This window comes from Nipponia nippon, unplaced genomic scaffold (genome assembly GCF_047370975.1).
Source record: "Nipponia nippon isolate SJK-2023a ecotype South Korea unplaced genomic scaffold, ASM4737097v1 scaffold_4, whole genome shotgun sequence".
Taxonomy (NCBI): Eukaryota; Metazoa; Chordata; class Aves; order Pelecaniformes; family Threskiornithidae; genus Nipponia; species Nipponia nippon.
In genome coordinates, this window is record NW_028262358.1 from 96,533,247 (window position 1) to 96,547,048 (window position 13,802).

General features: G+C 34.0%; 1 protein-coding gene across 1 annotated transcript in view; it reads left to right on the forward strand.

The window, feature by feature from the left end:
- Positions 1–13,802, forward strand: part of EYS (EGF-like photoreceptor maintenance factor) — a 923,675-nt gene that overhangs the window by 117,408 nt on the left and 792,465 nt on the right. Inside the window, exons 8-10 of the mRNA XM_087776394.1 lie at positions 5,346–5,450; positions 5,721–5,860; positions 13,250–13,416. Of these exons, the coding sequence (XP_087632520.1) occupies positions 5,346–5,450; positions 5,721–5,860; positions 13,250–13,416 (412 nt within the window). The remainder of the gene's footprint in view (positions 1–5,345; positions 5,451–5,720; positions 5,861–13,249; positions 13,417–13,802) is intronic.

Here is a 13,802-nt window from a genome sequence, read left to right on the forward strand (position 1 = left end):
GTCTGCTAAAATGCTTTTACACTTTTTCTTCATTGGGCTGTAGTTCTATTTCATATCTGAATCTACTTTTTATGGTGGCTCTAATATATATTAAATATTATTTCTTTGTTCTTTTTGTTACCCTTAATACCAGTTTTGTCCAGCTCCCGGTCTGCATTCTTTAACTGACCACTGGTGAGTTGTTTATAGCCATAGGCTCTCCAATGCCAAACCTATGCCCCATCTCTTATCATCCCATGCCTGTGTTTCTCACATCATATCCCGTGTCTCCACTTCTCAAGGCCTCTGTTATCATATTTCTTGTATTTCTTTACAGCATTACATTAGAGTTTTAAAACTAATTCTACGTAGAATAACTACTTGTTACTACTACCTATATAGAACTATGGTTGTAACATACAAGGATAAACAAAAGTAAAGCAAATTAGAAGAAAAAAAACTGCTGTCACAGTTAAGCCAAGTAAAACATCACTGCAGGAAAGACAGGTCAAGCCTGATGAACCTCAGTCCTGAGGCCTTGCAAATTCAGTGAAAAGCTTATGGCCTACTGCTAGCAGTGGCAGTATTGTACTGCAGGGCTACACAGTAAACCCCCTCATGTTTCCTTTCAGAATTTGTATTGCATTTGCCACCTTTCCTATTTCTGGTCCCAAAGTCAATTTAAATGATTGCTCACATGCCATTGACAGTACTTCAGCAATGTCATTATTTTAGTCCCTTTAGAATTCTTAGGTGAATATCATCTGGATTTGGTTATTTGTTATTGTTTATTTAAATGCACTGGTAAGTTTATTATCAGGTACAGGCATAAGTATGCTAGTTTATCTTAGCTGGCTGGTACCAACCCCAGAGCTATCTACTTGCCTTAGTGCATCATGGATTCTAAGCCAACAAACACAGATGAGAAGCAAGGTATATTCTTTCATGTTTAGTATGCTAATGTAGTTAAATGTCTCATCCCATAGTGCACAGAAAGTAGAAGTGGGGATGAGCTGCTTGAGAGGAATATAGATACATTACCTGAGTGTGCATGGATAGAGTTAGAAAAGCTAAAGCTCAGCTGGAGATGGAACTAACAAGAATCAGGGAGGACAAGGAAGTTTTCTCTAAGTATATTGGTAGCAAAAGAAAAGACAAGGAAAATAAGGGCCCTCTGTTCAATGGCACAGTGAGTACAATGCAAAGTAAATTGCTTTTTATGCCTCAGTTTTCACAAGTGTGTGCTCAGGTGCCTTCCAGTTCCTTGACCCTAGTAGCAGACAAAGTCTGGGAATGTAGCATCACCCACAGTAGAGGAACATACTATTAGGAGCACATAAGTACATCGGACATGTGTAGGTCCATGGGACCAGAAGAGACATACCAATGGGTGCTGAGGAACCTGGCCAATGCCATTGTGAGGTCACCATCATCTTCGAAAAGTCATGGTAAGCTGGTAAAAGGTCCTTGACAGGAAAAACTTAAATGCTAACCCCATCTTCAAGAACTGAAGTGTATTGAATTGCCAGATTCTCCACCTGGGATGGGGCAATCCTGGTTATACATAAATACTGGGGGATGAGAGGCTGGAGAACAGCCCTGCAGAAAGAGATCTGGGGGGTTGAGTTGATGGTAAGTTGAACATGAGTCAACAGTGTGCTATGGCAGTCAAAAGAGCCAACCATGTCCTGGAGTGCATCAAGCATAGCAGAGCTAGCCAGTCAAGAGAGGTGATTGTCCCACTCTACACTGCACTGGTGTGGCCCCACCTCAAGTACTGTGTGCAGTTTGGGGCACCTCCAGAGGAGGGTGACCAAGATGGTGAAAGGTCTACGAGGAGTGGCTGAGGTGACTTGGTTTGTTCAGCTTGGAGAGGAGAAGGCTGAGGGGTGACCTCATCATAGTCTACCACTTCCTCAAGGGGGGCAGCGGAGGGGGAGGTGCTGAACTCCTCTCTCTGGTGACCAGCAATAGGACACGAGGAAATGGAAGGAAACTGCATCAGGTAAAGTTCAGATTAGACATTAGGAAAATGTTCTTCACTGAGAGAGTGGTCGGTCACTGGAACAGGCTCCACAGGGAAGTTTGTTAGAGCACCAAGCCTGTCAGAGTTCAAGGAGCAACTGGACAATGCTCTTGGTCATATGGTTTAGTTTCAGGTAGTCCTGAGAGGAGCAGGGAGTTGGACTCGATGATCCTTATGGGTCCCTTTCAACTCAAGATATTCTATGATTCTATGAATCACAAAATCACAGAATGATTGAGGTTCGAAAGGGACCTCTGGAGGTCATCTTGTCCAACTCCCTTTCTCAAGCAGGGTCACCTAGACCAGGTTGCCCAGGACTGTGTCCAGATGATTTTTGAATATCTCCAGGGACAGAGACTCCACCACCTCTCTGGGCAACCTGTTCTAGTGCTTGGTCACCTTTGCCGTAAAAAAATGTTTCATGATATTCATGCGTAACCTCAGTTTGTACCTGTTTGTGGTCACACTATTTCACTGATATCTTGGGCCTAGAATTTGTAATTAAACAATTTAACTCATAAGAACAGATACTTAGGTAAAAAATGTGTAAGGTCATTTTTAAAAATAAACAGTCCAACAGTAAACTGTAATCAAATTATTTTCCCTCCCTCTTACATTGTATAATTTCTTTATTTTTTCCTTTATTCCTTCTACCTACTGAACTTATTTCTGATAGAAGAATAACATGCTTAATTGCACACAAAAATCTTGTTTGAGTTCTCTAAGTATTGCATTTCTCAATTATTCAGCCCTCACTCACTATGAAGTGATAATTAGGCATTAAAAGCTAAGTGGATTACTGTGGAGATCTCTCCTGACATCCATTTAGCACTTAATCAGATCTTAATACCATAAATTATGCATTTCTCAGCAGTATTCAGATTCTAATAAATTTTATAACAGTTTGGAGTTACTAGGTTTTCTTGACCTCATTGTGGCAGGGAAAAGTTGAACAGTTTGCTTAAAGAATACAGCCGTTATAAGGATTTCAGATTTATAGCAAAATAATTTTTAAGCCAGTTTTATTATACTAATATTTATTCATAAGGGTTTCTTGGAAAAGACAGCTCCACCCTCATGAATAAATATGAAAAAATGGATCCAAGATACATATTGAGGCGAAGTTTATTCCCAGCTTTTTTTTTTTTTTCCAATTTTGCCTTCCAGACCTCATTAAGAAAAAATATGAAAAAAAAAGAAAAAAAACTCCCACATTTCCTAGGAGATAGCAACTTTCTGAATGTATTTCAGTTGATTTCATAATTAAAATATGTATTTATTTTTTAGCATGTCTTTTTGCCAACCAATATTACACAAAGTTACATTTTATAACTCCTGTCCTGGCTGATAGCATGGCTTTCTAAAAGTATTAATCATGATGGTATCTCCCCAGAGTTACAGATACACATAGTTACCATTAGTGTCAATACAAAGTGAGCAAATGAGAGTCTTGTAAATGTAAGGTCATGTTGTCCATAGTTGCCCATGTAATATTACATATTATATTATAATAAGAAACAGCAAGAAGTATATCATTTCTTGTTTTCTCTATTTTTTTTAAATTTTACAGTAATAATAAACCTAAAAAAATGTTTCTAACTTAGTAAGCTTTATAACTTACTTACAGTAAAATATAATCTTGGCTGTTGAAAAATTCATATAGGTTAATACAGGGTTATTTTTGGCTGAGCAGCAAAGGGACAAAATAAACATTAAATGTCTGTATAGCATGCTGGTTAACCTCTCTGTAAATACATGAGATTCTACATGTGGTTCAGCACCTGTTGGCCCAAGATTTCTGGCCAACAAATCACAGCATTAAGGCCTTAGTAAGTACATTCCTGTTTACATTTATAGAAGTTGATAAAAAGCAATCTTTAGGTCTTAGTTGGACACTCCATTCCAGCATATTAAAAGATGCAGTGTATGTTTCTCAAAGCTTAAGTGTTTTACATTAGGAATGGACTAAAGTGAATTAAATTGACAGAAATGCTTTGCTGAAACAGAGACATAGTCATTCCTTACCAAATTTTATACTATTAGTTCATATTGTCCTGATGTCTCTGGCTTTAGATCAAAAGGAGCACTGATTAAAAATTTAAAAATTATTTCATTATTTGAAGTAAAATTATTTCTTTTTTTGCCATATGAAGAATTTCCAACAAAATGCTAACTTTTGACACAACATTTTACAGAACATATTATCTGATTAAAGAAACGATCCCAATTTCTTGTACATCTCTCCCAAACATTTTTCTCCTGTACAGCTCTCTCATTTTTTCATCTTAAGCCACTGAGTGAAGTAACACTGATTACAAACAAGTTGGTGGTAAAAACATCAGTAGTCTACTCTCATTTTCTTTTTGAAGTTTTCCTCTTTGAAACTTTTCAAAACTCCTCCACCTTCTTCTAGTTTTCTCAACAGCAAAGATTGTTTCACTTTTCCTTTCTCTATTCTTTATCTTTTCTAAAATTGAAAAAAAAAAAATTATGGAACTCCTGCTGTTGAAATAGTAAATTAAAAATAAAAAAAATTATCATGGAAAAAGGAACAATAGCACACCAATAACAAGAAAAAAACCTCAAGAACCTTCACAGATAATTCATTATATTGTTTTCAGTACAAAAAAGGATAAGGAGAAAACCTTAATGTGTTTTCTTTCCTGTCAAATCTACTGGTTTTCCAAGACTAACGGTAAAGCTGACAGTCTTCCTTATTGACTCTTATCACATTGGCAGATATATATTTCTCTTCCGTACATTTTTTTAGAACTATCCAGTTACAAGTTCAGTTATTTCTTCCTGCTGAGCTAAAAAAAAGTCTTCAGCTAAATGAGCAAGTAATTGTTCAGTGGAATGACACTAAAGGTTACCTCAGACAAATGTGGACTAGCTTTTACCTAGCCAAAATGGAACTCAGAAAAGACACAATGAATATATACATAATAGTATTGAAAGTCTTGAGTAGAGACAACTCATGCAGCAGTAAAACGCAGAAGAAAATGCAAAGGTATTACCTCCATTTCAGATAATTATTTCCAGTGAAAATCCTCCTTCTTCAGCTCAGTATCCCCATTTTGGGTCCCATCTAAAATTGTTTTATAATGCTGAAAAAGTTTGTTTTGACCTTTTTCTTTAACACCTTGAGATTTTTTTTTTTTTATACATGGAGAGAAAGGAGTCTGGAAACTTACACAAGGTCTTTAAATTCTAACCAATTTCCAGAAAGATTATTTAAAGCAATAGTTATTTTACCAATATTACTAATATTGTTCTTGGCTTTTTGTTAAGAACATGATATTAATTCTTAACCTTTTTAGGATTTTTTTTTCAACCCCAGGAGAATTCTGTGAGGTGCAAATTGATAACTGTGGTTCCAGTTTGTGTGAAAACGGAGGAACATGTGTTGACTATGAAGATCATTTTAAGTGCACTTGCCCTATAGGTGAGTAATTGGAAATTTATTGTATTTTCTAAACAGAACAAAGAAAATGTCATCCAAATATTTAAGTTTAAGAAACAACACCATAAAAATAGCAATATATCTCAATGTATGCAATGAACATTTTTATGAAGAATCCCACTTTTTCACTTTGTTTTGGAAATAAAACCGCCAAATTACTCTAGTAGAATGGTGTTAACTGCTAACACCCTGAACAGACATAATGTCAATATTCTGAATGAACTGTGATTAAACATTCTCTTTGTGGTGCAGGTTTTGAAGGTGAAAGATGTGAACTGGATATTGACGCCTGCCTATTCTACAATATAAGCTGTGCCCCAGGAGCACTGTGTATGGATAAATCTCATGGATTTAATTACACGTGTTTATCACCATGTATTGGAAACACAGAGGTAGGATAAAGTGGTATATTCCCCCCAGTGTTTTTGGGAAATCAAACAAGTTATTCTAAGAGCAGTGAACTGACAAAGCCTCATTTCCCATGGGTTTCCTAAACACAGTACTCATTCTTGATATATTCTCATGCTAACCTTCCTCTTTCCTGTGTAACATGCACATCCAAAAGTGCATGATGTGACTAGTCTGGTCATTGTCCGACAAACTGTGTAATGCCTGAGCTCTGGCTTTCTTGCTCTTTATACGTTTACTCGCTGATGTCTCCTTCTGTCCCCTGCTTGCTGCTGCTGTGTTGTGAAACTTCTAGGAACTTAAGGAGAAATTTCCTTGAAATGTTTGATATGTTTAAAAGTCACTAGAGAGAAGACTGATGGTACACCAATGCACAGAAAGAATGACAAGAGCTTAATTTCCATTAAAAACAAAAATAAAGACCATAATCAATAAAAAAAAAAATAAAGCAAAACAAACTACGCTGTAATGAGAGCTGAAAATGTGGTTAGAAAAAATCAAAATTCTCCTTGCAAGTTACTCTTAAATGCTCACAGAATATAGTAATGAATGTGATTTTTGTACATTCAAAGTAGTCTAGAAATCTTTAAGTTAGACACTGGCAATGCTTAGGCCAAAATAGCATCCATTTTGTACCGAAATGTCTTTAAGAAATGTATTTGCTATATCCTTCTCACTTCCCTTTAGTGACCTTTTCAATTAAATTACTGGTTTGGGTAGGATTCATTCACATCAGGGTGGACTACAGACCCAGGCCTGTGAGTTACTGAGATTAGAATATGGGATAAAGTAAAATACCGTTGCACTTTTTTATGATCATAGTTATTTTAAAAGCTATGTACACAATGCTATATAGCCCTTTCAAACAGCTGCTCAAACATGATAACCAGTGTTTCAAAGGCTTAATCAATTCTTTTATTGAAATACATTCACCATAAAAATATACTATGCAGAGCAGGCAATGTGTTTACAAAGAAGCAATCAACATTTATGTCACCTTGAAGTCCATGGGTACACACTTACCAATGAATATGAAATGTAACACTGAAATACTCATTGGCTCAAAGGTTTATATTTAAATTGTTCAGCATCTGGTAAATTTTAACATTTTTATGATTTAAAATGTCATACTGAGTGCAAATTTATTGTACATGGTATAACACCATAATGATGCAATAATCATTATGGCTAGTTAGGATGGGAGGTGATGGTGTGCCAAGGATGCTGATGGGAGCTACTAAAACATTTTACTGTAATATTTGCTTAAAAGCCCTCAGACATATATAATTTATTCATACAAACATTTCATAGACCATCATAAATGTCATGTGCGAAAAAAATTTAATAATATATGTATGTATCTGTATATACTTACTGTATGAGACATTTAATTTGGGCATAGTGTGAATAATTAGTAGATTTTCTAATGGGAAAGGGAATAGAAACTAAATTAAAGGAGTTATATATTTGGATTTTACTTGTTTTCTTAGCCTACAGATCATTAAAGTAATATAATTTACTTATTTGAAAAAATAAAGGCCTTATTCAAACAAAGGAATATTTGAATACTTTTTGAAGTAGTGTAAGTAATAATTTGAAATTAAAGGTTTATATTATTCAGTAAATTACATAATTCAGCATTTAATTCTTTATTTATTCTTTGCGGCTGGAAAGTAAGTATATATTTTTGCATTCTGTCATTTCTTTTCCATTTCCAATGGTACCTTAGTTGTGCTGAACTGCTTTACTTCTGTGCATTCAGCACAATAAGCTGAAAAGAATGGTACTATTTTTAATATTTTCTCAATAACAAAAAGTAGATTTAAGTCATTTGGGCTCTTTTATCTCTATATAAATGTATAATGATACTAATGTGTTGGGGTTTTTTTCCCTTTCCCAGCACAACACTTAAAACATTAAGGTTGTTTTTAATATTATTTTATTTATAATTTATCTTAAAATAAATATTAAAAAAAAAAGAAATGTGAATGTATTAAAACAAGGGATATCTTCCTTTAAATTTCAAAATCTAATTTTGTAACCAGATAAAGCCTGCCTGCCCTGTACCTAGAATTATGAAGGACCTCCAAATAAATCAAAATTTTGGCATCTTTAATAACGTCCAACAAGATCAAATTCAGCCACTTCATATTATAATATCTTTTCTTCTCTCATCTACTCTGGAAGACGTCAAAAGAAATAAAGAAAATATCCTTGTCCCATTTGAATATAGGATGTATGCTACAAACCCCAATATTTTTACTAACAGGAGTTCACAGAGAATTGGTAAGAGCAGTGGTAATAATAAATAGCTGTAGCGCAGCATACTAGGCGTAGATCATAGAACCACAGAATAACAGAACACCCAGGTTGGAAGCAACCTCAAAAGACCATCTAGTCCAACCTTTCATAGGAAAGGGAGCCTAGATGAGATTATCTAGTACCCTGTCCAATCACATCTAGAAAACCTCCAGTGATGGGAACTCCAGCACATCGCTGGAGAGATTATTCACTTCAAAAGCCCACCTGTGACCCTAACAATCGCAAATGAAGAGGCATCCTAAGATGTGTGATTATTTTTAGTGTCCGTGGCTAAGTCCCATCGAGTCATTTTATTGCTTCCCTCAAAAAACTAGTTTTCCAAAACTCTGTCAGCAAGCTTACAAAATCATAGGTTCCGTTAGCATTTCCTAAGAAAAGATTTGAAATAGTAGCAGTAACTATGGGAACTTCAAGATCTTGGCCAATGGCTATTGTTTTTTAAAAGAAATCATAAGAGTTAAAAAATACTTTTCAATTATTTTTTATTCTATTTTCAGTTTTAAAATGTAAACAGACACACTTAGTGGGCATCAACTTGGTTTGTTAAAAATAATTCCCATATGAATTAGGAACTGAACCATCTCTGAAAATTCCTCTCAGTGTCTATCTACGTCTTTATGGTACTAAAGTTGTGTCCAACTGGATTATTGAGCTCCACTTGCATAATTCCCTTGGAAGTTGTTTTGTCTTTTTATGAGCCAAATGATCCCAAGTTACCCTGTTGCATTTGCAGACAGGATTACCATTCCAGCCTTCTGAATGGAAATATCTATGTGCTCAATGCATACTTAGGGTTTAGAAGGGCTACCACTTTCATGCTTGTCCTGGTCCTTACATGCTGTGCAAGTTTATACAGTTTCTGCATGTGTAGAAGTAAGGCAATCACATAAATCATAGAAGAGTGATATAAATACAGTACGGATGCTTACGTTGCGTTCTTTGAGCTTGATGTATTATGAGGGGAAAACAAAACAAAACAAAACAAAACAAAACAAAACAAAACAAAACAAAACAAAACAAAACACTTAAAAGATCTTGAAAGCTAGAAAAGTAAGGCTTTTCTGGTTAACCTCAAAGTTGTACCTGCAAATAACTCTCTCTTCAGCAAATCTCGGTTGCTTGTGATGCATGTGACATGATGTGATGCTTGACTTTCAGATTAGAGGTTGACTTTGCAGTTCTGACATATTGCAAATACTGCACTGATAGTTTCATTTAAACAGATTTTTAAATGCCTTCATGAAAACAATTTGTGTGTATGTATTTTTGTCAATCTGTTTAATGAATTTATATATAAAGAGAGGCTTGTGGGCCTCAAACCTTGGTGGTGTTTTCAAGTTATGCCTTCTTGTTTTAAGGTAAACTTTTCAATATTCAAACAAGAAAGAAAATACTTAGATGCTTTAATAGAAGATTGCTCTGGGGAACTTGACAAAAAAATTTGAAGGTGGCTGTCTTTGAATCACTGTTTGTCTTTGAGAACCTGTACAGGATAGTGAAAACAGGAAAAGTAGGAAAAGGCAGACATTATTTTATGTCTTATATGATTGTATACATTCATATATATCCAGAAGTAAAGTCTTTTTCATTTATCTAAAGGAAAGTAATGATAATCAATCCATTTAAAGTTTCTGGAAAAAGGGTTATTTGTAAGAAAGTTTAAAAAAAAAAAAAAAGGTAAAAAAGAGGTGTAGTTGGCCAAAAATTGCCAGATATGAATAACTTCAAGGCAATTTATTTTCTTCCTATAACAAGAATAGAAGTGGCAAAGTAAAATGCTTTTACAAAAGTTGACTTAGATCAGCTTCTCATGTAGTAATCTCATAAGCAAACTAGTGAAACAATGCACCTGCTACAGCTTGATGTAAAACAGATAAGATAACGATACTCAATTATTCTAGCAGTAGTTGCCTGGACAAATGTCCAAGGGAAATAGTAAGTAGTGTTCTGCAAGAGCCTGACTTGCACCCTGTTCCACTCAGTATTTTCTTTCTGAATGGTGGAATAAATTACACATGATAAAACTGAATCTGACACCACATTGGAGAAATGATCTGGAAAAGTAGGATGGAATTTAGTGTGTACATTTGCAAAGGACATGTGACATCTGTGAATTTCAGGATTGTTGTATGAAATTAATCTCCAAAATAAGAAATTCAATGACTCTTCAATTACTAGTGCTAGTAGACATTGCAGGTAAGGTTTTAGATGCTGAGCAATATAGGCATCTATACAAATATATTTTTTATATAGTTCTCTACAAAGTTTGTTTCTTAGAAACTGCTTTAACAGTACTTACTGCAGTTATGGAATGGAAAAATAATGCTTAATTGTCAGGAACCAGAGTACCAAAATTGAATTAAAGGAAACAGAGTGGAACTGAGTCTGCATAAATTAGGAGAACTAACTCATATTCTGGAGAACAAGAAAGGCATCAGGTTCTGCTTATAGGCAATATAAGGAATTTAAGCATTTGCTCCATGAGGAATAATTCAATAGCATCTACAATGTAGGTAAAGGTTAAATGTACAAGCACTTAAATTAAGCAGTGTTTATCTCATATTAATCATACTTTTCCAATTTTTATTTTCATAATTTCTTCCAGATTTTTCTGCAAATATTTCTTGAAATTCTGATATTTTTGTTTTGAGGAGGGATTTTTTTGTTTTTTTATTTGTTTTAAGAAAATTTTTATCTACTTGCTTAATGTACCACTACTCCACAAAAGAACATAGGGCAGATAAACTAAAATTACAGTTTTGGAAAATTTTATATATCCAGGTGCAATTGATTTTTTGGTAATAAAGCCTGAAGACTGAAGTAAAATTATATGCCTCAGGAGAAAAAAAAAATACATATATGTATGTGTATATATATGTATATATATAAAAAGTACAGTTTCATTCAAACTGCAGAGAATTCCAGGAGAAGTAAGATGGAAGAAGTGTTAGGAAACAATGATTGCACTGAGTAAGATCCTTATAGCTCAGTGTCTTATCTCGAGCAACGGACAACAGATGACATGTAGAGAAGAGACAGCCATATAGTAGGGTTCCTTCCCTCAATTACTGCAGAGTGAAGAAAGGAGAAGAATAAAATGTAATCATCTAGGGACTAGTTATCTTTCCTTGCTGTAATAACATTTCCTGGTTGCTATTAGAAGGAAGCGATTCTTATGTTTTTATCAAGACTACATAATAAAGCAGATTTGTTTTAAAGTACTTGCCGTAGACAGAAGTGTGATGAACAGACTGACCAGAAGAGCCCTTTTTTATATTCTGTTAAATCATAAGATTTGTGTTTAATCCTAACTATGAGGAAGATTTACTTTGAGAAAAAGAAAAAGCTGACAGATGTGAGGATGCTGCTCTTTCTAAAAGACCATTTGTCTAATTATTTTCATTTAAAAGTATTTCTTGTATTAAAAAAAAAAGTAACAAATCTTTGTAGGAACTTTAGAAAACCACAATGCAGGTTTGAAGTTTAGAAAACCACAATGGTGTGGTGTTTAGTAAGGTTTTAGTAATAGATTAATAAATTTATTTAGCCTTAGTTTCTTATAAAATCCTTAATCATTCTAACTCAGAGCTTTCAGTATTTAAACTGATAGGGAATTTATTTTACAGCAGAGATAAAAATCCATCTGATAGAGAAAACTGCTAACTAGATTTGATGCTAAAAATATCTTCCACAGCTTTAATTTTAATTTAAAGCTGCTTTAGATTGCACTAACATCTTAAAGGATAACACCCTTCTTCACAGTAGAAAGTATCAAAATTGCATAAGAATATAATATAATAATATTGTGGCAATATTGAAATATAACCTTTGTCTTAATTGTCTAAGTTTTTTCTAGATGGTTTCTTGAATGTAAGCTTATTGGACCTATTTAAGCTTTGAGAATATAGTAAGCCTCAGGACAGAATCCTGCAGAAATGTTTAAATAAAAAAGTAAGAAGACACATAAAAATCAAAAAAGATAATGTTTCAAAAACTATACACACAGGAGTTTTCTTTGCATTTATGTTGAGCTGTGCTTTTCTTCAAGAAGTTGTCCTATTGAAAAAGGATCCCAAGTTAAGTCTAAAATTCAGTACTGAGAGCATAGCAAAAATCTCTTAATTTAAAGGTCAATTTAAAACTTAATCAAAGACAAATGAATATTAGAGGATTTCTGCCAAGAACTGTTATTATTACAAATCTTAATGACATTATAAAGAGATTCAGACTCAATCAAACTGAAGTACTAGTGCATTAGCTCATCTTCCAGACACCATTTTCTTTAGAAACCAATTGATTAGAAGGAGAGGTCTTAATTGCTTTGAAATGAAAATGTAGTTATGTGGTTTTACACTGGAAAAATTTTCATGGAAATGAAATGGTACCCTAAAAGTAAAACGAAGAAAGGAGCATTCATTCTGACCTAGAACTTTCTGTAATTTTTGAAGAATACAGGAAATACTGTTTTAGTAAGTAATATTAGTAAATAAAAGCTAAAAGAGAAAATGCTGTTCCAGTCTTACTTTATTATTTTTTCAATATCTACAGGCTGAAAAGAAAGAAGGTTCTGGTTTTCCCAGAGCATAGATGTAATATATATATATTGAAATAAAAAAGATTCAAGGATAGGTTGTGAATCAGAATTATTATTAAAATTTAAAAATTATTCATTTTTTTCCTGATAGCCACAAATTCAATTAAATTATACATAGATTTTAAGCACAGGAACAGTTGTTCTACTCTTTCAATGGAAAAATAACAGACTAGTTCACTATCATCCCTCCGAAAACAAGCACATTTTAAGGTCAGTTATGATAATGGCACTGTTAATTTGAATCATAAATGCCTCTTTCCAACTAAACAATGAATTGATATATTGATTTAATGACATTCAGTATTTTAGGTTCTTGGAGATCTGTCTTTTGTAATATTACAACATAAAAACATTAAATAACCATATTTATTACCAACAGCTTATTCAGTTAAACTCATTGGGGAAAAGACCCAACACGTAGACAAAAACCTCTTGTATTTGTATTTCTCATCTTCAGGTATGTGCAAATGGAGGTAGCTGCTTCTACGATGAAGAAAACCAGAGATCTCACTGTGTCTGTGCTCTTGGATGGACAGGACAAACATGCCTGGAGAATATTAATGACTGTGAGGTAAACCAGTGCCAACATGGAGCCACATGTGAAGATGGAATTAATAAATACAGGTACTAACATGATGCTTTCTATACAAGCCTTCATAAAGAAGTTTATGCTGTATGAAGAAATATTTTCTTTCAACAAGAATTACAAAGGGAGTTGCTATTGCAGTAATATTTTTCTCAGATTATAAAATGCCATGGATACTAACACTGAATGTGCATGCTTATTGAAAAAGACTGTGTAGTCTGAAATGTTGCACAGGAAAGCCTCACAAATATTCCTCTTTGCTGGACAAAGAAGTTAAACTAACTATGCAAATTCTCAGATAAACAAGTCATCTATTTTAGTAAATGGTAACCACTTTATAAGCCTGGAGTGTGACATGGAGTGACTTTTCTTATTAAAACTTGAATTATAATTTTCAAGTGAATAGTTGAAATCCTGGGTTAGT